The sequence below is a fragment of the Varanus komodoensis genome, unplaced genomic scaffold, assembly GCF_004798865.1.
Source record: "Varanus komodoensis strain SLA01 unplaced genomic scaffold, ASM479886v1 scaffold12, whole genome shotgun sequence".
NCBI classification, from domain to species: domain Eukaryota; kingdom Metazoa; phylum Chordata; class Lepidosauria; order Squamata; family Varanidae; genus Varanus; species Varanus komodoensis.
The window spans coordinates 19,089,620-19,110,705 of record NW_025335349.1 but is presented as its reverse complement, the minus strand read 5'-3'; the positions used below and the strand labels follow the sequence as shown (position 1 = coordinate 19,110,705).

The window sequence follows — 21,086 nt, the reverse complement described above, 5'->3', positions numbered from 1 at the left end:
TTAGTTTGAAAAATCATTTGCATGTTTACCATGCTTTGATACCACATTTAAGGTGAAAACAACAGTTGAAGCATTAAGTAAGGGACTCGATTTCAAATAGTTAATCATCGCTGAATCATTTGTGGCTATTGGCTTGTTAATAGTGATAGTCATAATCTAGCAATCTGTAGCATTTGTGGGACTTCATATTTAACCCAAAAATGTCTTAAATAAATAAATACCATCTGGAGGCTTACACAAAGGACGAAATGCAAATGTCTTAAATAAATAAAATAAACCCTTTTTCTATGAACAGGAAGTTCTTCTTGCATGTTTAACCTGAAATTGTTAAAATGTTTTGTTTGTAGAAGGGAGCAAGATGCCCCAGTATGCAGTAGCAGCTGATTCATACCAGTTGATCCCAGAGAATACTATGAAATAAACTGTGTTTTGCAAAGATCTAGTCCAGCATTCCTATAACTACTCACCATTCACTTTACTATACACTTTTCTATTCAATAATAGAATACCCTCCCAAGGGAGAATGGTCTGATCCTATCTGCATTCACTCTTAAGACCAACTGATCCTTTTTAGTTAGACCTGTAATGAACTGCATTACGTTGCAGGTCACTGATACATGTGCATATTTGTTAGTTTTCTGGCTTTCTCAACCATTAGATTTTGAGTGTATGCAGGAGGTTACCAGATGGGACTCACTGCTTAAATGCATTGGAATGTTCCCTTTCCATTTCTCCTGGCAGATTTTTTTTTCCTAATGCAAAACATCACACGTTTTAGCAAATTTAAATAATAACAGTTGAACTGTTATGGCAAGCAATTTCAGTTTTTGATATTGCACTTGATTTTAAGGCAATTTCAACCCCTAAGACTTAATAGTAATATTTCAATCTGCTTCAATAAATCAGTAATAATGGCCTCAGTGTAGCCAGCCCTCATTTTCCCACCTACCCCCAAGATGTAGAGTCACACACATAATGCATTAAGAAAAGAAATATCTTGTTTGATTAAAACAAAGCAAAACAAAACAAAACTGGGGGATCTGAGGGCAAGGGTAAAGCAAGTCTTGTTTAATTTTCTGAGCCTGTGTTTGCAATGAAATGTATGAGTTTAATCAGTGATATAATTGCTTTCATGTTAACTATGTGATATGTGAGTCTAATTTTATTTTTCTAATAGGGGTGCAGTTCACCTTTCACACCTTTCATTTGGAAGATCATCACGACTACTTACTAATCACAGAAAATCGCAGTTTCACTCAGCCACTAGCACGCCTGACTGGCTCTGAACTTCCATCAGCAATCAACGCTGGTCTCTATGGAAATTTCAGGGCTCAGTTGCGCTTTATTTCTGACTTTTCAATATCATATGAAGGATTTAATATTACTTTCTCTGGTAAGGAAACAAAATGAGTTGTTCTTATAAAGTGAGAAAAGCTCCCTGTTTTACTGGGGAGGGAAAGAAGAAAAGGTCCTAAGATGACATTTGTTCTGACAAGTAACTCTTCCTTTTTTTTAAATAGCCTTTGCAATTCCCTTTGTTGTCATTTATGCAATACAAATCTTAGGGTTTTTTTTTCCTGTTGTGGCATTTGTAGTGGTGCTGAAGAAAATTATAATAAACTGTGAAGAGCATTATTCAAAAAGAAAATTATGCTGCATCACAGTGATTTCAATTCTAATTTCAAGAAGTGATATTCCAAATGAGCCCATGAGGAAATTGGTTGTGCTTTTTTGCAATACAGTTATTTTGGTTCATTTTATGTGTCAGATCAAGAACATTTATAGCTCTTATAGGAATGGTAAGCATGCATCTTACAGCCACTGTGAACATTTATGGGCATGATTTTTAAATTGTAGCTGAATTGCCTATTTATTTATATGGGCATTTATTCTGAAAATTTATCTAAAGAGTAAATTGATGTTAAGGTACAAATGAGTGCTTTGTAATAATGAACAGCGTGGAAAATGAAAAAAAAACGTCTCTAATGAGCTATTGACACATTCATTCTATTTCCCCCATCCCAGAATATAATCTTGAGCCCTGCGAAGATCCTGGAACTCCTCAATTTGGAAGCAGAATAGGCTATAATTTTGGAGTAGGAGACACTCTGGCATTCACCTGTTCATCTGGGTACCGCTTAGAAGGAGCATCAGAGATCATCTGCCTTGGTGGTGGCCGACGAGTGTGGAGTGCACCTCTGCCCAGGTGTGTGGGTACGTGGTCAGCTGCTTTCATTTGCTTGTACGTGTAGTCATTGTTCATGGAGTTGCAACTATACAGCATGGATAAGCATGGTACCACACCTATTCCTTTTGATACAAAAATATCTTTTACATCTCTCATGTACTTTCATCTTAATTGGTCAGGTTTTCGGTTTCTATATGCAGTCTACAATTGTACTTTGCCAAACACACTGAACTTTAAACACTTCAGATATTATAGTAAGGCAGACTGAATAAGCAAGGCAAATGAGGTGCGTTGCAGACTACGTCAAGAATAAGCCATGAGAGAAACAAAACAGATCCTAGTTTTCTTTCCACAAGATCTACTGTGGAAAGCATGGTTGGCTAATTTAGACAGGTAGCTTGTCCACCTGTCTGAATTATCCAGCTGCAAGGCTTTTGTGATCTTTAAAATCTGGTTCCATGTTAGCAAGAACACATTCAAAACATTTTAATGGCCCAGTTCTGAAAAGTAGTCCAAAACATAAATGTATTTATTGCTTGTGCTTTGTGCTGACTCCAAAAAGCTATTGTTACTTTACTGAGATTTTCAGACAAAAAACAGTATTAGGAAATAAACTAAGTTTTTCAAAAGCAAAGCCAGACACATCCATCTGCCTACCAAAAGAAGAAAAGAAACGTTTACGCATGTTCAACAGAATCCCTTTGTCCACAAATGGTTTCAAGGAGGTTTCTAACATGCACTTAATTCACACTCATTACTGCCCTGGCCTATATATTCTTCCTCTTCCTCATTTTCAACATTTTTTTTGGAGATTTTCAACAGCTTGGCATGGGTTTCTGATTCTCAGATGTTTAACAATAATAATGTGCTTTATTGCTTATTTAGTACCTACCTTTGGCTGTTAAAATGGTTGGGGGGAGCTAAGGCTAAAATGGAATAGACTTCTATGTGAAAACATTTGAGATCAGTTTGGGTGCCATGGAAAACAAAACCCTGTGGTCAGAAGGTATTTAGTGACACTGAAAGATTTTTTACACTACTAAATGTTTGGGGGTTTTTGCATTTCACTATGGTTCATTGATGTCGGATTCTACTAGAATAACAAAGTAGATTTGAAAAATCTAGTCTGTCTATCCTTGTATTCATGCACACCCAGTATGTGTCTGTTCCTGCAGTGGAAAGCTAGTAATGATAGGAAAGCTAATTTTCAGGAAAGCTTGTCTACCATCACATATTCTCCTAATGAGGAACTTACTGGTAAGCTTTGATGGATCTAAAGGTAGCCCAACCAACCACTGTTCAAGAGCTATGATGCCACTCTCAGTTATCATTTAGCCCCTTCTGCTGGTAACTTCTAGACTGGTAAAACCATACTGAATGATTTTTTTACATCTTTATTTTTCATGGAAAGGCTCCAGCTTCTTATTCAGATTTGTTCCCATTTGTTATTGGGAATATTGCATATTTTAATATAGAACTTCCACTGTCTTTTCTAGAGTTTGGATCATGCATGCGTACGTGCATAAGAGGATTGTCTTCATGGGGCTGATAGGGATATTGTCTCCAAGAGCACTTTTTCATGGGCAGCCATCCAAAGGCATGTCTATACAAACAGATGGAGGCGCCATTATCATAGGGCAGGATGGGCAACCTGTGGCCCTCCAAAAATGGCTGGACTCCAGTTCCTCTCATTCTTGTCCAATATATTCAAGGGGTGATGGTGCATGGAGTCCAGCAGTATCTGGACTGCCACAGGTTCCTCACCATGCCTGTTATGCAGGTCTTCCAGCTATGGCACATCAAAAGAGTCAACACTGCTTAGTGTTGGCTTGCTCTGCTAGGAAGGCACAGTTGCATGAGATCTGGCCAGTGGGGGACCCAGGGGAATGAAAATGGCCTCACCACTCTTGCTGTTCCCTAGCCCTGTCACAGGGAGTGGGGGATGCTTTAAAGGAATGCATACAGGCTGTGGTTTCTTGTGCACAGAATCAGGCTGGGATATAGAGAAAGGCCAATGGAGATTTATGCTGCTCTTGATTCTGCATGCAAGTTCAGTTAGAACTGAAAACAACACAGTGCGATTTGACTATTTCTTCACATTATACAAGAAAACGGTATAGCTCTCAAAAGATGGAAGAAAAGAGATTGTAATGACTCACACTGGTCTTACTTTATTCTGAGGACTTAATTAGACTCCTAACGAATTGCCAACTGAAACTTTTAATTTGGATTGGTTAAAATTTAAATTAAAAGCAACACAAGGAAATTATTTAATTTGTTATGCATTTTCCTAAAGATACACGTCACCTTTGGTTATTTTAAAATATACACATGCTGTTCCTTCTGACATTTCAGTAACATTTCATGTCTGCAGCTTGACAGGATGGTTTGGATAGTCTTGACATGCAAATATATTTCCCCTGTTTAATTTAGAGTCTTTTGAAAACTAATCATAAATTAGTTTTTTTTTTTTTTTTTTTTTTTGATGAAGCTCTGCAATGTGGGTGATACCAATGATTGTTCCATGCTAGGACTTTATTTCAGACAATACATGACCACTTACAGTTATTTGTCTGTATACAAGTATGTTAAGAAGATGATGGCCATGTCAGGACTGGTGACTGGAAGCACACTTCCTGATACCTGGCATAGGAATGGGAGGGTTTTAGATGTGATCACAGCAGTTTGAATGATCATAATGGCCCAAACTGGACTGCAAGATCATAAGCATGCAAATTATGGCAGCTAAATGTACACCTGCCACAAATGGAACCTCCATGTGATTGCTACTAATGTGCTTGCCTAGTCCATTTGCATATTCAAATGGAGCTGATTTGCCCTGCTGAATGGTACATTGGTCTAAAGGCAATAAGGGAAGCCGGCAATAATATTTCGGAGTACAGTAACCTTTTATTTAATTATGTTATTGCTTTATATACTGTTCAATAGACATATATGGCTTCCAGAACCATTTACGGAAAAGCAATACCGTAAAATGTTAATAAACACAACGTAGCACTATCATTCACTTTCATCCAGTCCATTACTCTACTCAAGCACTGGTTCAGAACTGTCACTCTCTCATCTGGAATAGGTGACAATGAGAGGCAGAGCTGAGTGTCATACATGCACCGGTGACACTTCAGCTCATACCTCTGGATGACCTCTCCTGGATTTTTTTTTTTTTTTTTGTAGATGTTAAAGAAAATGGAGGACAATATAGAGCCCTGCAGTACACCATGGCAGAGCAGCCATGGTGCAGAGATACACTTTCTGGAAACAGTTGGCTAAGTAGGAACAGAACCACTGCAAAACAGAATCCCTAGCTCCCAACTCAGCTAGCTTACCCAGAAGGATACCATAGTGCCAGGCAAACATGCCACTGGGCTTTCAAGGGTACCACCAGCTCTTCCTTGGGGCCAGATTGTAGGAAGCCCTGGAGCAAATGGAAAAGCTCTGCTGAGTGGCACTGGGAACAAGCAGTGCTGAGGGAGAAGAAAGATTTCTTCGCTGCCGTCACTGCCATGCCATGGGCTTGATAATGAGCTCTAAGCAGTGTCCAGTTAGATTCAGCATGGATTTTCCTTGACCTGTGCTTAAGCCATCTTCATTGCCTGTAACTCAGCAGAATACCCAGAAGCCAAGCAGACCCTGCAATAGGAGAGAAAGCACTTAGGTGCATTCTTGTCAATTGCCCAGATCACTTTAGCATTCCAATGATTAACCTGGGCTGTGACAGGAACACCAACCATATCAGACAGAAAATTCCCTGGAGCCTTTTGGAAACCATCTGGATCCATTAGACTCTAGGGGTGGACCTAAGAATTTGTGATGATTCATGTCCTACCTGCCAAATAATTGTTATGATTTTCCACATGTACATTGGATCCTCCCTTTAGGTATGTACAAACTAATGTAGGAAACCCTTTTATCAGCTACAAGGGACTTTTCTTTTTGTCCAATCTATCTCATAGACACAAATCTGGTTAGTTTTATCGGTCTAATATGCAGAGAGGATAAAGGAAAGTATGGCCATATTTCAGCCTTCACTTGACTTTGATAGAAATCTTTTACATGGATAAGTTTTTGACTTTCTTAGCAGATGTAGATGCAGAGGGCTTTCATAAAGCGGATTAATTCAACTACACTCAAGAGCTACACTGGAATTTAGTGATTATTTTCTGGAGCTATGTAATCAAGCACTAAAGACAAGACAAATAAATGTAATTGATGACAATCTTGCAATATGATTTGTTGTCCAAAAGTTTGTTTTGATAGTCTGAAGGCATTTCTGAATGGAAAAAGCATACTTTCGAGAAAAAAAATCATGAATAAGCTTTAATAGACAGGAGAAGAGTGCGTACAGTTTACAGAGGTGTACAGCTGATGCATCATTTGGACACACACGTCTGAGAATATGGACAAATTTTCAAGTGGAAAGAAAAAAAAGTGAAGCTCACAATTTGATATAGACTCAGGCTGATACAGTTACCTGGAATCCTCTGACTGGCGGGTAGAACCAGAAGAGGCAGGAGCAGTCAAATTTATAACCCCTCTTCTCCTCTGCTGGCCAGTTACTCTCCCAGTGCCATATCTTCCACTTCCTGTGACCACAACAATGGGGACATGCCATTGTTCCCCAGTCACAGTAAACCATAATTAAAATATGCAGTTAAAATTGGCTAACATGAAGATTGGTGCAGCAGACAAAACAACAACAACAACCATGACAACAGCAAACAAACAACTTGCATTTTCTTCCCCACAAAACACAGCAAAACACTTCCACCAAAGAGAAACCGATGGTCCTCAGAAAAGATGCACAGGCTACCAACACACACAAATTGGTAGCATACACAATTTGAGGAAATTCATGCCAGCCCCTTGTCTGAACACTCCCCGTTCATTCTCTCTCTCTCTCTCTCTCTCTCTCCCCCCATCTGTGCAAGTTACAAAATAGGTGCTGGGCCCAGTAGTAATAGTAGTAGTTTGGAGCACAGTGACATTTTTGGAATTAAAGATTATCCTCTATGCCAGCTTCACAGCTCTTGCATTTCTTTTATTCATTTCAGAAAATAAAAGCAAAAGAGGCAGGTAGCCTATAGGACACAATGAGTGACAAAGCAGTAGGTTACTTTTTTCACGTCAACATCTTTCAAATGAATTCTGGCAAATCTTCCATCCAGAAGATTTGAAGATAAAATATTAAAATAGGTTTATAACATATTTCTTCTGTACATGACATATTTTCCCTAGGACATCCAGAATGAATTACTGGTACACTAATATGTGGGTAAAATGAAATTCTAGTGTTATATTTATTTGTGTATTAGATTTATACCCCACCCTCCATTCTGTTCTAATATATTTTAGTATTCTGTGACTTTTTCATTCTGACTTTTTAGTGCCGCTCAACCTAATATGTTTACTAAGGTGCAACAACAGCATTTCATCTCTCCATCATTTCTTTCTGTAACTGCTGTGAGTTACATAGCATATAATGCCTTACTATGCCTCTCTGGTAATGTGGTTTCCTTGAGTTTAATAAAGAGCTCGAAATCTTTATTAAGCCTTAACTAGGTGTCTGTATGAAAATTGTTTCCCTGTGTTATTTTCTTTACTTTGATTCAGTTTTTCCTTTGATATCACTGATTAGCATTGAATGATAACACTTTCCCTTCATTCTTTATGTAATTCACTACTGTGCTTAATGTTACTGAACCAACCCCAATATTAGTTATTTGTCCTCCAGTTCTCAAAGTATCACCAATGATATCATTGTTTCATTTTTATTTCTTTCTGGAATGTCTGGAAAAATGTGATACTGCCAGAGAAGCAACTGCATTTGAAAAACAAGCAAACAAAGACTGATCTGAAAATTAATTTTTCTAATAATTCTTCTATTAATACTGAACAATATGGCAATTATCGATTTGCTGGAGTGTTCCAAATGATATTGATTATGCTCAACATTGAGGGATGGGATGCATAAATTGGCTTAGTGTGTATGTGTGTGTGTTCCTATGCATATGAGAAATGTATATGTGTGCATCTGTGCACATGGGGAAATAATGCAGTAGATCACAATTATGTTTTAATATTTATAATCAATTTCTAGAGAATCATGAAGGGTATTGATATTGTTTTTGACTGTATTTGTAGTCCCATTTTTAGCATATAATGTACGTTCTCTGTTGAGCTATACCTCAAATTCTGTTTTACCTGCAGCTGAATGTGGAGCATCAGCAACAAATAATGAAGGAATTTTGCTGTCCCCCAATTATCCACTCAACTATGAAAACAACCATGAGTGTATTTACAGCATTCAAGTGCAAGCAGGGAAAGGAATCAATATATCTGCCAGAACATTTCATTTAGCACAAGCTGATGTTCTTAAGGTATGTGGCAATGTTGGAAAGATCAATTCAATATCTCAAAACTTATGCGATTCACCTGGTTGTTCAAAACATCTGATAAGAATGAGGCTTAGGTCTTAAATAAATCTCTGCAATGTAAGACAGTGATCTAGAGCAGGTTTCTTTATGCTTCCTTTTATGTATATTTCTGGAAGAATTTTTCTTCTACCTATACCTAGTAGTCATTTTATTACTTCAAATTAATGAATTTCTAAGTTATGCCAAGCTGCCATTTTTCTTGATTTTAATTAATTGATTTTTGCTGAGAAGCTTCAAAGCCTTTTTGTGCACATCGCCCTTCCCTGTGCCAGATAGGCATTGGAGGTATTGCGAGTCCATAGTTTGCTAGAACCTTTAGTAGAACCTCAATTACAATTTGAGAAAAGAATTTAGTGTTGTTCAGATCTAGTGCACAATTAAGTTAAACGCCCAGAGACCACAATTTATTATCCAGCTATTTGTCTAATAAATACATGTAAAGAAATAGCAATTGTCAATGTCTTTTTCTGCATATGTTCAAAATCTATGGCACACACATTTTTGCATTTATTCAAAAGAGGATGTGCAAAGTTGGTAATATGTATCTGTGACACTATCCTTATTATGCATTACTAGGATATATTTACTAATGTATTTATTAATAAATTAATTAATTTATTAATGTACTGCAATAACCTATGAGGTCAAACTGAAGTTATGGGCAATGAAGAATTTGTGTTGAAAAAGACAATAGAATGCTACATTGGGAAGATATGCAGGTTTGTGGGGCATTAAAAGCTGAGTTTTCAGACTTATAGAACCTGTATGCAGTCACTGGTTGATGCCATTTTTCCCCATGTGGCCTTTCACATGGCATTGAACTGCAAAATACATCATCATTTACCATTGCCTATGCTAGGGCAGGTGGGGGTTGTAGTCCAATAACATTTAGAAAACCACACATTCCTCACCCCCAGCCTAGCCTGATAAATATGTACTTCTTGCACAAGTGAGTGGTTCCGCCTGTGGAACAGACATGTCTGATTGTGTAAGAGGTAGCAGAAATGTGTATCTGGCAATGTGGAGTTGTATATTGCTCGTCCGATCATTGCTGGAAACAGCTTAATATGCTCCTGTAGGCAATTGCATGTGACCCAGTCAGATGGTACATGGTGCATTTGCCTAATGCTCTTTAGTCAAATCTTCAAATGCATGCCTATAAACAGGGCACTTCTCCCTCCAAATAGATAAGTAACTATGTGATTTACAAGATTCTGTGTCAGATCTTATATACATAGTATTCCACATATCATATGGAGAAGAGTAAAGGAAAAACTATATGTTATATTAAATGAATGCACAATTGGAAGTTACCTCAATCTCTGTTAAATTGAACCAACAGCTTTGGGAAGTCCTATTTAGAATTTGGACAAAATCTGTTAAATTTTCATTTTCATTTCATTATTAATACATTCAATAGACGTATCTTTGACAAGGGTAGTAAAACATTTTTATAGCATCAAAGCCTTCTGTAATTAGAATAATTAGAATACTTTTTTGGAACACTGCATGTTGTTATTATAAAACTGAATGGAAGTAAAAATCATTGACAGTGCAGGATATTAGTCATACTTGACTTAAAGAACAGTAGGAAGGCAGCATGTAAGAACTGATTGATTGTTTTATTCATTGATTGATTTAAAGCCTTTTGCTTCAATTAGCAAACTCTCAGAATTGTGTACAGGATAAAAACCAAGTAAAACCAAACATAGTACATATTTAGTATCAATAAAACATCTAAACATCCATCAAAATACAACATAACACCAACAGTTAACAAATAATCATACATAACACAAAGTAATAACTAATTCACAGAATGCCAATGACACACTGGATAAAAACCAGTGTAAAATCAAGTAATGATATTTAGCAATTATACTGGGCAAATAAAACAGTTTTTACCTGGCATTGAAATGTATTCAGTGTCAATGCCAGGTGTATTTCCCTGGGAAGCTGGTTTCATAGTCAGGGTGTGGAAACTTAAGAAGTTAGTTCAATGCTCTATCTAGTCTAGGATCTTATTCCAACAGATACACAAGAAATCCACATGCTGGGTTTGTATCCAACAATTTCTTTCCAAATTCCTGAGTTTGCATAGAAACCAGATATTCACCATTACAAATGGAAGTCCCAGCTGTCCAAGTTAACAGTCCATGGTGTGATGAACAGGATGATGTTTTTGTCAAGATACTTGGGGAGAAAATATTTCCAAGTGCCCCTGTTTCCTAATATGTTGGGGGAAGGTTGGGAATCAGATTTTCTCACCAGCAGACTAAGTGGGAAGGAATTTGGATCTGACAGGGAAGTTTTTGTATTAGAGTTAGGTTCATAGGACAAGCTTGCTAGCATCATTATTTAGTCTCAGTAAGTTCAGAATCATAAAATCACAATTAGGTGAAACATCCATCTAAGGGTTCTCAGGTGTCAGAAGATTGGCCATGCTGTAGACATTCAGAGGGAAATGAAAGTTTGATGGAGAACTACTTATACATTGTAGTTTCTAGTGGTTGTATCATTACTTACTTTTGTCTCTATATAACTTTAATGTGAGTACCCAGCAGCATCTCTGCTGCAACATGATTTGTTCTTGAAAATGTTTCTTGCTAATGCTCCCACAAACATGCTATCTATGGCATATGGCCCTAATGGGACAGTGTACAACAAAGACAGGGGTATCTTTTTTGTGCAACAGCCTGAAAACCAAACTATGCTATCACATAGTGTTTCTTACAGGTGGGCACACAAGCAGGACTGCTATCTAGAGCAGTCTTGGTGTGTGGCAGGTCAGACCAAGAAATGACCCTTTTATGTCATTTATATAGTGGCTGTTCCCGAGCTCTTTATGGCTTTGGATATTATCACAGAAATATAGAAATAGAGCGATTCAGGAGGGGCCTCCCAGGCCATCTAGTAAGACCCCCAGCTCCAGCTGGCTCCACTCATGACATGCATACCATGCACATGTCCAGTCTATCCTTGAACACCCTCAGTGATGGGACTAAAACCACCTCCCATGGAAGGTCCATTCCATAGCCTTGGGGTCCTCACTGTGAGGAAGTACTTCCTGGAATCCAAATTGAACCTTGGTTCCCTGAGCATTGCTCCATTGGAACATGTCCTGCCCTCCTCTGCATGGGAAAACAAGTCTCTATCCACCTCCATGTAGCACTCCCTCACGTTCCAATATGTTGACAACCAATCCCTTGAAGTCTCCTCTTCTCCAGGCTGAAAAGACCCACTTCCCTCAGTCTCACCTGATACAGCTTTCTCTGCAATCTGGCCACCATCCTTGTGGCCCTACGGTGTACCAGTTCCTCAAGCTGTCTGGGAATGATATCAACTGATAGCAAAGCTGGCACACAATTGGTATAGTGTTCAGATTTTTTGGTCTCTAACAGCATCTTGGTGGCCACAATTTGCATCAGGAAAAGATTCAGAAGCAATTGTAGAGTAAACATCATGAAATGCATATCATAGTATAGTTTGGTGATTAATAGCACTTATATCACTGAATCCGGTTTCAATTTATGTAGAGTTGCAACTGGCAAACCAGTTTAAGCAAGTGAAAAGCGCTTCTGGCTACCCTTACTACCTGGATTTCTAAAGGTACCAGTGATTCCAGAGGTACCTCCTGGCTGCATGCCTGATCCCTCAAAGGGAATTCTGTCCCATCTAAGATCTATATCGCTATCCAGAATAACAACTTTCCAATTCACAGAGTCTCTGTCTATCATGGGTTAGACATTTTGCCATTGTATTGCCCATTCACCCAGAGTAAAGAGATTCTTTCAGGTTTTTCATGGCTGGGATAGTCAAGGATTTTGTTTGATCCCCATTTCAAAGTGACCTATGATCTCTGCCTACTACAGGGATTGGAAGAGTTATTCTTCAGATGTTGTTGTTCTCTGAATTTTTCAAAATAGCGATTAAAAGTATACTTTAGGGTACAATTTCTTTAGAAACACAGACTTGGAGAGGAAATGCCTCCAGAGATCTATACTCAAGCAAGTATATTTTCCAAAGTATATATTTGAATTTTATTTAAATGCACATTTTCATGCTGTTTAGAAGACACATGTGCACATACAATTTCACAGAACAATGTAGAAATGGGATTGAATAATTTAGGAATAAACACATATGAAGCAGACATGGGCAAGAAATGTATTGATCTGCCATTCTTGTTTAATATTGATTTTTCACCATCATGAATAACTTGGTGTCATCAGCAAGCAGAAGGAGCAGTTGTCTCATTCTGAGCAAGGCAGGTTCTGATGTTAAGTGAAAGAAAACTGTGACCTTTTTGTATCTTAGTATTTAAGCATTCATTTACAAATAAATGCAGAAAACACCATATTTGTTTTATGTATTTTAGTTTTATATAACATTTTCTAGGTATCCATTTGTGATTTAGAAGTCATTTTATATTGGTATCAAACATAAGTACATTATCAAGCTATCAATATAATTGCTTTATCATTCAGGTGGGTTAGAAATTAAGAGTAGAATACAGTCAAATGCTAATATAATTATTATCTAAGGATTCTGAGTATTAAATATAACATCCACCAATAATCCAATTCCCTTTTAATTTTTCATAAACTAACACAGAATGTGAGAGAACTGATTTGAAATCTGCATTTGGAATTGGCTAAAGACGAACACAGTTTGTGGCTGAAATACTTCCTTCTTCACAGTACCATTTCAAGGGTATCTACAGGGGATGGGGTGGAATTCTTTAGGATGCTATGAAGCAAAATGAGTGAATGAATAAATAGCATTGACTTCCAATTTGCATATAGATTAAATTGTCCTTTCAACTTACAACTTCAGTTCCTTGTAGTGTGTTTGTTCCATTGTGCTATCTTTGATTTTCTTTTGATATCCATGTTTGCATAGCTATTTAGTAAACTGCACAGAGGCTGCTTTCATACCCAACTGGAAAGAGATTGCATTTTTGCTTTATGCCTCTTCAAAGCCTACTGTACCATGTGATCATTTATTATATGTGAATACCACCATTAAAATAGTGACGGCAGAGACAAAAGTTTAAAATCCATATGCCGAAATGGAAGCACTTCCTTTAGCTAGTGCCACGTTGTGCAATTTAAAAAAGAAATCTTAGCAAATTGCCTTAGTTTAAAAGTTACAAGGATCACATTTATAAGAGAGTATCTTGTGTCAACATATAATAGGAAAATGCAGCAGTCCTGATTTGTCACAAAAAAGAAATATGGAGTTTAGTTTGTCATTTCTCTGTTATGCCTGTTTAAATTATCCAAGGCCAATTTGTTTTACAGATATATGATGGAAGAGATAACACAGCACACTTGCTAGGTGCATTTACTGGAGCTTCACTGCGAGGGCTGACTCTAAGCAGTACTTCCAATCATCTTTGGCTTGAGTTTAATTCAGATTCGGACGGAACAGATGAAGGTTTTCAACTTGTGTATACCAGTAAGTAGTTCAACTAGTAGAACAAGATATATGAACCCTTTGCTGCTCACAATCAAGATAGGATATCCAAGCCCATGTTGAAACTCCAACATGGAGCCAGTGCAGTGAGCCTGGAGTTGTTGCACTGCCATGATGTAGCTTGAGTACAGGATTGGTTCTCCGTACATAATCTCCAGGATCAATCAAAAAGGAGCAAAAAAGCTATGCCTTCCTTTGTTATACAAATCACCATTTAGCTCCTGCAAAAAAAGAAAAAGAAATAGAAATAAAAAGAGAAAATTATATTGTTATTTATGTATTTTAATTTATTTAATTGTAAGCCACCCTGAGGCTTCGGCAAATGGGGCAGCCCAGAAATTTTCTGAATAAATAAATAAAAAAATAAAAGCACAGATAACAAACTGTAATTAAAAAGAAACCTCTCTCTGTTGATGTTAAAATCTGGAAAGTTGCTACCTGTTCAAGCAGACAGTACTGCAAGTCTGGCATCAGACTAGGCAGCTTCCTGTGTTTCTATCAACAAGAGCATTTCACTTTCCCCGATATCTGGTGTGCCATTGGTACAGAAAGGAAACATTTGTGAAATTCCCTCACACAGTTTGTAAGAAAGAGCAAAAGGAGTCAAAATCCCTCATTTGGTAATGTTGTTTTTGTTTCCAACACAGGCTTTGAACTTTCTCATTGTGAGGATCCAGGCATACCACAGTTTGGGTACAAAATAAGTGATCAAGGCCACTTTGCTGGCAGCACCATCATTTATGGATGCAATCCTGGTTACACTCTGCATGGAAGCAGCCTTCTTAAGTGCATGACAGGAGAAAGAAGAGCATGGGACTATCCTCTGCCATCTTGTATCGGTAGGAGTTTTTGTTTGTTGGCTTGTTCATAAGAAATGCTTGAATGAACACATCGTACATTCTAAAAGATGTAGGGAAGTACTGTTGTTGAGCTGATGGATGATGACTGGGTCATGACTATCAGGAAGATGTGTGGTTGGGTAACCCTTTCTAGATCCCTGTTTTTCCAATCCCTTAGTAACTGCTATAGCAGCAGAAGCAGACTGCATTATTTCTTCTTTTCTTCTATGGCATTTGCCAAGGCACCTGCTGGAACTAGTGCTGCTTTTGCCTGGGGTGCAGGAGGATATCTGAAGCAAGGCAACTGGATACAAGCCTGTGTGTGTATTCGTTTGTTTGTGTGCATGTGCATAAATTAGAAGTTATGCAGGAGCTGGATAGTTGGTGTGACAGTAAGGACTACTCTTGTTTATTTAGGCATGTATATCCTACTTTTTATGATAAAATTCATAGAGTGTAAGCTTCATGGGATTGGTCTCTTAACCATGTCTTGATACTGGCTTGCCCTGGCAAAAAGCATAAGATGGGTGCTGGGGATGGGCTAGTGCTGATGTCCTTTCTTCTGTTTGCCTCATCACTTGCACTGATTGTTGCATCAAGAAAGTCTGCTTGCTCCAGAGTGTCCCCAGCCAAAGACAGAATTATTCTGTATTTCTGAAATAGTTTTACACACACAAACTCTACTATTTATCCAGTTTGTGTCCTATATTTGCTCGAAATATATTCCAATTTTTACCATTGCAGTAATGGTAATTCCAGCATTACTGTGGTATATTCACTAATGAATGCTTTCAAAAATGCCTCTAGAAAATACTCTTAGACATTTGTATTTTGGATTATGTTATCAGTTTTTATAGTGATGATTTCAGTTATAAAATTAGGCATTCCAGTGTTTAAGTCATTTGTTCCTGTATAAATATATGTTTGGCTGGAGCATAGATAAATCAAATGGTGTAGGAGCATCACTATAAACTTTATTCTTCTACACATCCATATTTAATTTCATGTCTATGCTTCTCAATGGTCATACTCCTCTCTCTATAATATTCTATCATCTATCTCCTGTTTTATTATATATTATAGTTGTGTATACATTATATGTTATATAATATTTATTTATATATAATATGCTTTATTATCACCTCCATAAATAGAATCATTGGAACAAATAAACATTCATTCAAATAGGTGATGCTATTAGCAGCATAACTAGGCAGTTGCAGAGGTCCTGGAGGTATCAGTAGAAGTAAAAGCACATTCTCTTTTCACCTGCCTGTATGAACCTACTTTCCCATAAACATGGAAACTGTATATAAAACTTTTAGAAATAACTTCCAATTTCTACTTTGTTTTAACCAGCTGAATGTGGAGGCCGCTTTAAAGGAGAATCATCGGGAAGAATCTTATCTCCAGGCTATCCTTTCCCTTATGACAATAATCTGCGGTGTATGTGGATGATTGAAGTTGATCCAGGAAATATTGTCAGGTACTTCAATATGATCTTAGTTTGCAAGACACAGCTTTGAAATCAAGCATGTGTCCTGTGCAGCCATTGGTAAGATTATTAGCATTCCAAGTGTTTGTTAGTCTAAATGTTCCAGCTGATCAAGTATTCAGTACCTAGATTGATTTTTCAGTACCGTTGCAGTATGTGCACTTACCAAGGCCATATAACCGTGGCTGGCCTTGCAGGAGACTAATTTGGTTCTTTCCTAGCTAATCACAGTTCAAAACTGAGAGTTTGACTAAATATATACAAAGGAGTTATTTCCATATGATTGAAAGCTATTTTGCCTTTTCCATACTTACAGAACTGATTTTCCCAAGTTAACGGGTTTAAGCTATGTTTCATAGAAATATAGATCCTCAGTGCAATCCCATACATGTTACTCAAAAGTAAGTTTTATTGAGTTTAATTAGGCTTACTCCAGCGTGACTAGGCATAGCATTCCAGCCTTACTTGCATGCCTCTCTGTTATCTGAAGTCATATAAAATGATGAATTACTGGGATTGTCAACAGCCTCCAGTTTCTTGCATTCGACACTGAAGCATCACATGATATTCTACGTGTTTGGGATGGTCCACCTGAAAATGACATGCTGTTGAAAGAAATTAGTGGCTCCCTTATACCTGAAGGCATCCACAGCACCCTCAACATAGTTACGATCCAATTTGACACAGACTTCTATATCAGCAAATCTGGATTCGCCATTCAGTTTTCAAGTAAGTGTATATACATACACATAGAGCTGTAGAATAGTTCTTGATTGATTGATTGATTGATTGATTGATTGATTGATTGATTTCTTCCCATATTAAGTGTAATGATAGGATTCCTGCTAGGGTATAGAATAGGGATACAGAACTGCTTTTCGTTGGGGACCAGATGCTTTTTCTAGGATGTGTGGTGGATGTGTAACACAGTCTCCCTGGGGTCAGGGTGTTCCAGGTACTAGTCCTTGTTGCCCTGGCCCCTGGAGGAACTGAAGAGGCTTTGTGGGTCAAATTGTGTTGCCTTCTGGTAGGTTAAGCCTGGAAGTTCTGCATCCCTCATTAGAGAAAAGACAATAGCCAAGTAGTCTCATTTTGGTTCGTTTCCCTGGTTTCATTCTAATTTGTTTCCACAATGTTAAAGAGACAATTAAACCCATGAGTGAATTCTTAAGCATCCATGTTATGAAAACTGGTTAAAGGCTGTGAAAAGCAGGTAAAGGACTACCATCCTGAATACTTCTGTTTTACATTCCACTTAAACTGTTGAGCTTGCTCACTTGCTCTCTCTCCCTCTCTCTCTCGGTTTTATTATTTATATTTTAAGTATTTTAGAACAGCTTTCTTCAATCTTTGAGATGTGTCCATCAATGCCAGCCAGCATAGTGAGTGGTCAAGAATATGGGAAGTTGTAATCAGCCTTTCAGAGGATACCAAGTTGGAAAAGGCTGTACTAAACAGGGGTAGTACATAAGGTACTCTGCATTGTTAGCATCTATTTCTGAAAAATGGATTTGAAATAGATTTGACCCAAAAAGCCCTTCCATAAAATCCAGGAGAAGCTTCTTACTGTTTGAATACTACTTTTCAGGAAAAAATGAGAAACTTAGATTCTGTGAAAATTGCTTTTCTAGCATTAGCAGAAGCAGGCTGAATGTGAGTAAAGAATTTTGTGTTGGGGTGTTGGTGGCCATGATTTCAAAGTTTGTTCAAAATATTGCTTATACACATTTTTGTTTTCATATTCTTCAATTTACTCATAATTCTTAGATGTCTTTACTCTCATTTATCATGAATCTAGATTATTATTCTATCTAGAATTTAAAGTTATTGCATAACATCTGCCACTCCATTAGCTAGCCATTATCTTAGGATCCTCCTTAGAGACAATCCTTCAGGTGCCTCCACCATCTGAGTTGAGGTCAGGTTGATGATAGAATAGGGAGCTTTCTGGGTTTTGCTATCCACTGATGGAATGAGCTCACTAGGAATGCTCAGCTACACTGTCAACTTTTCAGTGCCCAACAATGTCTTTCTTTTTTCCCCAGAAATTTTAATTTCTGTATTTTATTCCTGGTGGATTTTGTTCCATGTTCCCTTTAATTAATCCTGCCTGTATTTTACTAGTCTGAAATGTTGATTCTGGCAAGCTTTTAATTGGTATTTTATTGCGTTAATGTAAACTATGCTAAAAGAGCACCATAGAAATAGTTTAAGTACATACCTAAATATATAGGATTCCAATGGTTCTTAAATATGTCACATCACATCACAGGCTGAGGCACACGCGAGCATCTAGGTATGTTTACACTGAGGCATCTATTGGAGTTGCCAATAGGGAGGTCCAAGTTCACTTCCCTTTTGTATTTGCAAGTGTACACATGTACAAAGGTTCGTTTGCAAAATCCACCATCCTCATCCCAATCCTTACTGACACCCTTTAACCTAAGGAGGGAAAGGCATGTTTTCAGACAAAGAAAAAGCATTGTTTTTAAAAAGGCATATTTTTTTCAAGTACGGGACATTGCTCTATTTAAAAATGCATTTTTTCCTGATTGGGAGTGGGGGAAGTTGCTTTCCTTTGAGAAAACAAACACAGTAGAAGAAACCATGAAGAAGAATTTGGAGAATGTCAAAGAGTTCAAACATTGCATGTTTGTTCATCCCTAGTTGCCAGATCTCCTTCCTACTGAAGCTTGTCTTATTGAATGAGGTCACACGCACATACTTTTGGGAGGAAGCAAGGGAAAGTGCAATCTTAAAAAGTCTTGGCGCTACCTCAGAATCTCAAAAGCATCATACTTGGTTCCAGTCGTTGGCTTTTTGTCAAAGATAAACAATATAAAGAGCAAGCTTCATGTAAAGTATCATATGGCATAGAATCCTAAATTTGATGTTACAATAACTAGAATGCTGTGCTTTTACAACTAGACCAGATGTAACATATGTGATGTTTCAAGCAAATGTCACACTTAGGAAGCTCCCCTCTCCCCAGACACACCAATATTCAGAGCACTGTTATCCTTAATCTGTGTCTGTCACTGGACTAGATGACTAATAGTTCTTTAGTTCTTGTGGAGATGTCTGTGTTTTTGTCCATGCTTGCTGTGAATGTCAATTTTTAAATAACAGATTGTCTTCTCTTGTAAATATGAAGTACAGTACTTTTGTTTTCTTACATCTGCTCTATGGACATAAAACAGGCAACTGAGTGCTCTTAAGATCTTAATCCTTTTAATACTTTGGAAGATGCATGAGCATTTTTTTAGGGAAAGGCCACAGAGCAGTGTCCCTTCCTCTTTGTTCAGTGGTCGCATACTAAGCCAGAAGTGGGACAAAATAGAACCAGGAAAAAGCAAGCAGGTGAGCAAGTAAGCAAGCATGTCCATCCCTTCCGGTTCTCAGAGGCTGAAAGTTGTTGTGCCGCAGGCAGATGGAATCTTGTTTTGTATCCCATTTTTTCCAAACAATGGAGAGGGCAAGACAGAGGCTTCTGTAGAAGATGGTTTCTGCACTTTTTGGCTCTCAAAATGGAGGTGTTCCTGTATATCTTTAATGTACAGTCTTCGCGTCTTTCCAATGGGTATCTATCCAAATGTTTTTCACTTCAATCATGGATGCTAGCATTTCCTAAAGCAAAAAAAGAAATAACCCCTAGAACTCATTTCAGTTTCATTAGTGCAGCTATCAAAAGTGACCTCTGCTAACCTGTCCCATTCCGAAAACAAGCATTTCACCTTTTTCCTAGGACTGATTTATGGGGCACCAGCTTTCTGTTTTGCCAGTGGTGGGTCCCACTAGTGCTACATGCTCAGGGAAGGCACAATGACAGCATCAGATACTGCCCAGTATATTTCACTTAGAAAACGCAGCTAGGGACTACAGAAAATGGCTTTTCTTCATCATCTATTTATTTCTTAATGACGGTATCAATGTGCTACTTAATATACAGTTCACATACAAAGCTATTAAATGCCACTGTTAAAATACATGCTTTATAAAATATGCAATGTAAAAGTAAACATTTATTTGCCAATAAAATAGATATATAATAGAGGGCACTCTCACACGAGTAAGCTCAATTGGACAAAGACACGCCTGACAGGATTGCTATACAGATGTGTAAAAATCATGCAAAAATGCAAGCAGACATTGTCAGTGCAGGAGCTTCTCTCTCATCTAGTTTTCCTGGTTTGTAAGGGGAATGTCTGTGCATCTTATAGAGTGAATGTGTGTGTGCCTGACGCCCGGGACACTGCCGGCCGCCTGCACCACGTGGCACCACCTGGCCGGCATGCGCTTGGTGCGCCCTGCTCTGCCCCCACCCCCTGGCGCAGGTGAGAGCTGTGCCGCTCAGGGGGAGGCATGCGGAGGAGGAGCCGCGGCCTTTAACCCGCCAGCCACACGGAGAGTCGGACTGCTCACCCCCACTACCCGGGAAAACCTGCTGCTGCTGCTGCCGCTGCCGCTGCACCGCCCGGAAGACCACCGCCGGCACGCTGCCGGCCGCACATGGCACCACCTGGCCAGCACGCGCTCAGCGTGCCCTGTTCCGCCCCCCTCCTCTAGCACAGGTGAGAGCTGTTAATCACAGGTCAGTGTGTGTTTTCAAATGGCAACCCGTCTTTTAATGA

At 38.3% G+C, this 21,086-nt stretch overlaps 1 protein-coding gene across 1 annotated transcript in view; it reads left to right on the top strand.

Moving 5' to 3' along the window:
* CSMD3 (CUB and Sushi multiple domains 3) overlaps positions 1–21,086 on the top strand; it is a 650,552-nt gene that overhangs the window by 438,689 nt on the left and 190,777 nt on the right. Inside the window, exons 21-27 of the mRNA XM_044421466.1 lie at positions 1,178–1,393; positions 2,026–2,214; positions 8,417–8,586; positions 13,947–14,103; positions 14,769–14,960; positions 16,320–16,446; positions 16,982–17,184. Coding sequence (XP_044277401.1) covers positions 1,178–1,393; positions 2,026–2,214; positions 8,417–8,586; positions 13,947–14,103; positions 14,769–14,960; positions 16,320–16,446; positions 16,982–17,184 — 1,254 coding nt within the window. The remainder of the gene's footprint in view (positions 1–1,177; positions 1,394–2,025; positions 2,215–8,416; positions 8,587–13,946; positions 14,104–14,768; positions 14,961–16,319; positions 16,447–16,981; positions 17,185–21,086) is intronic.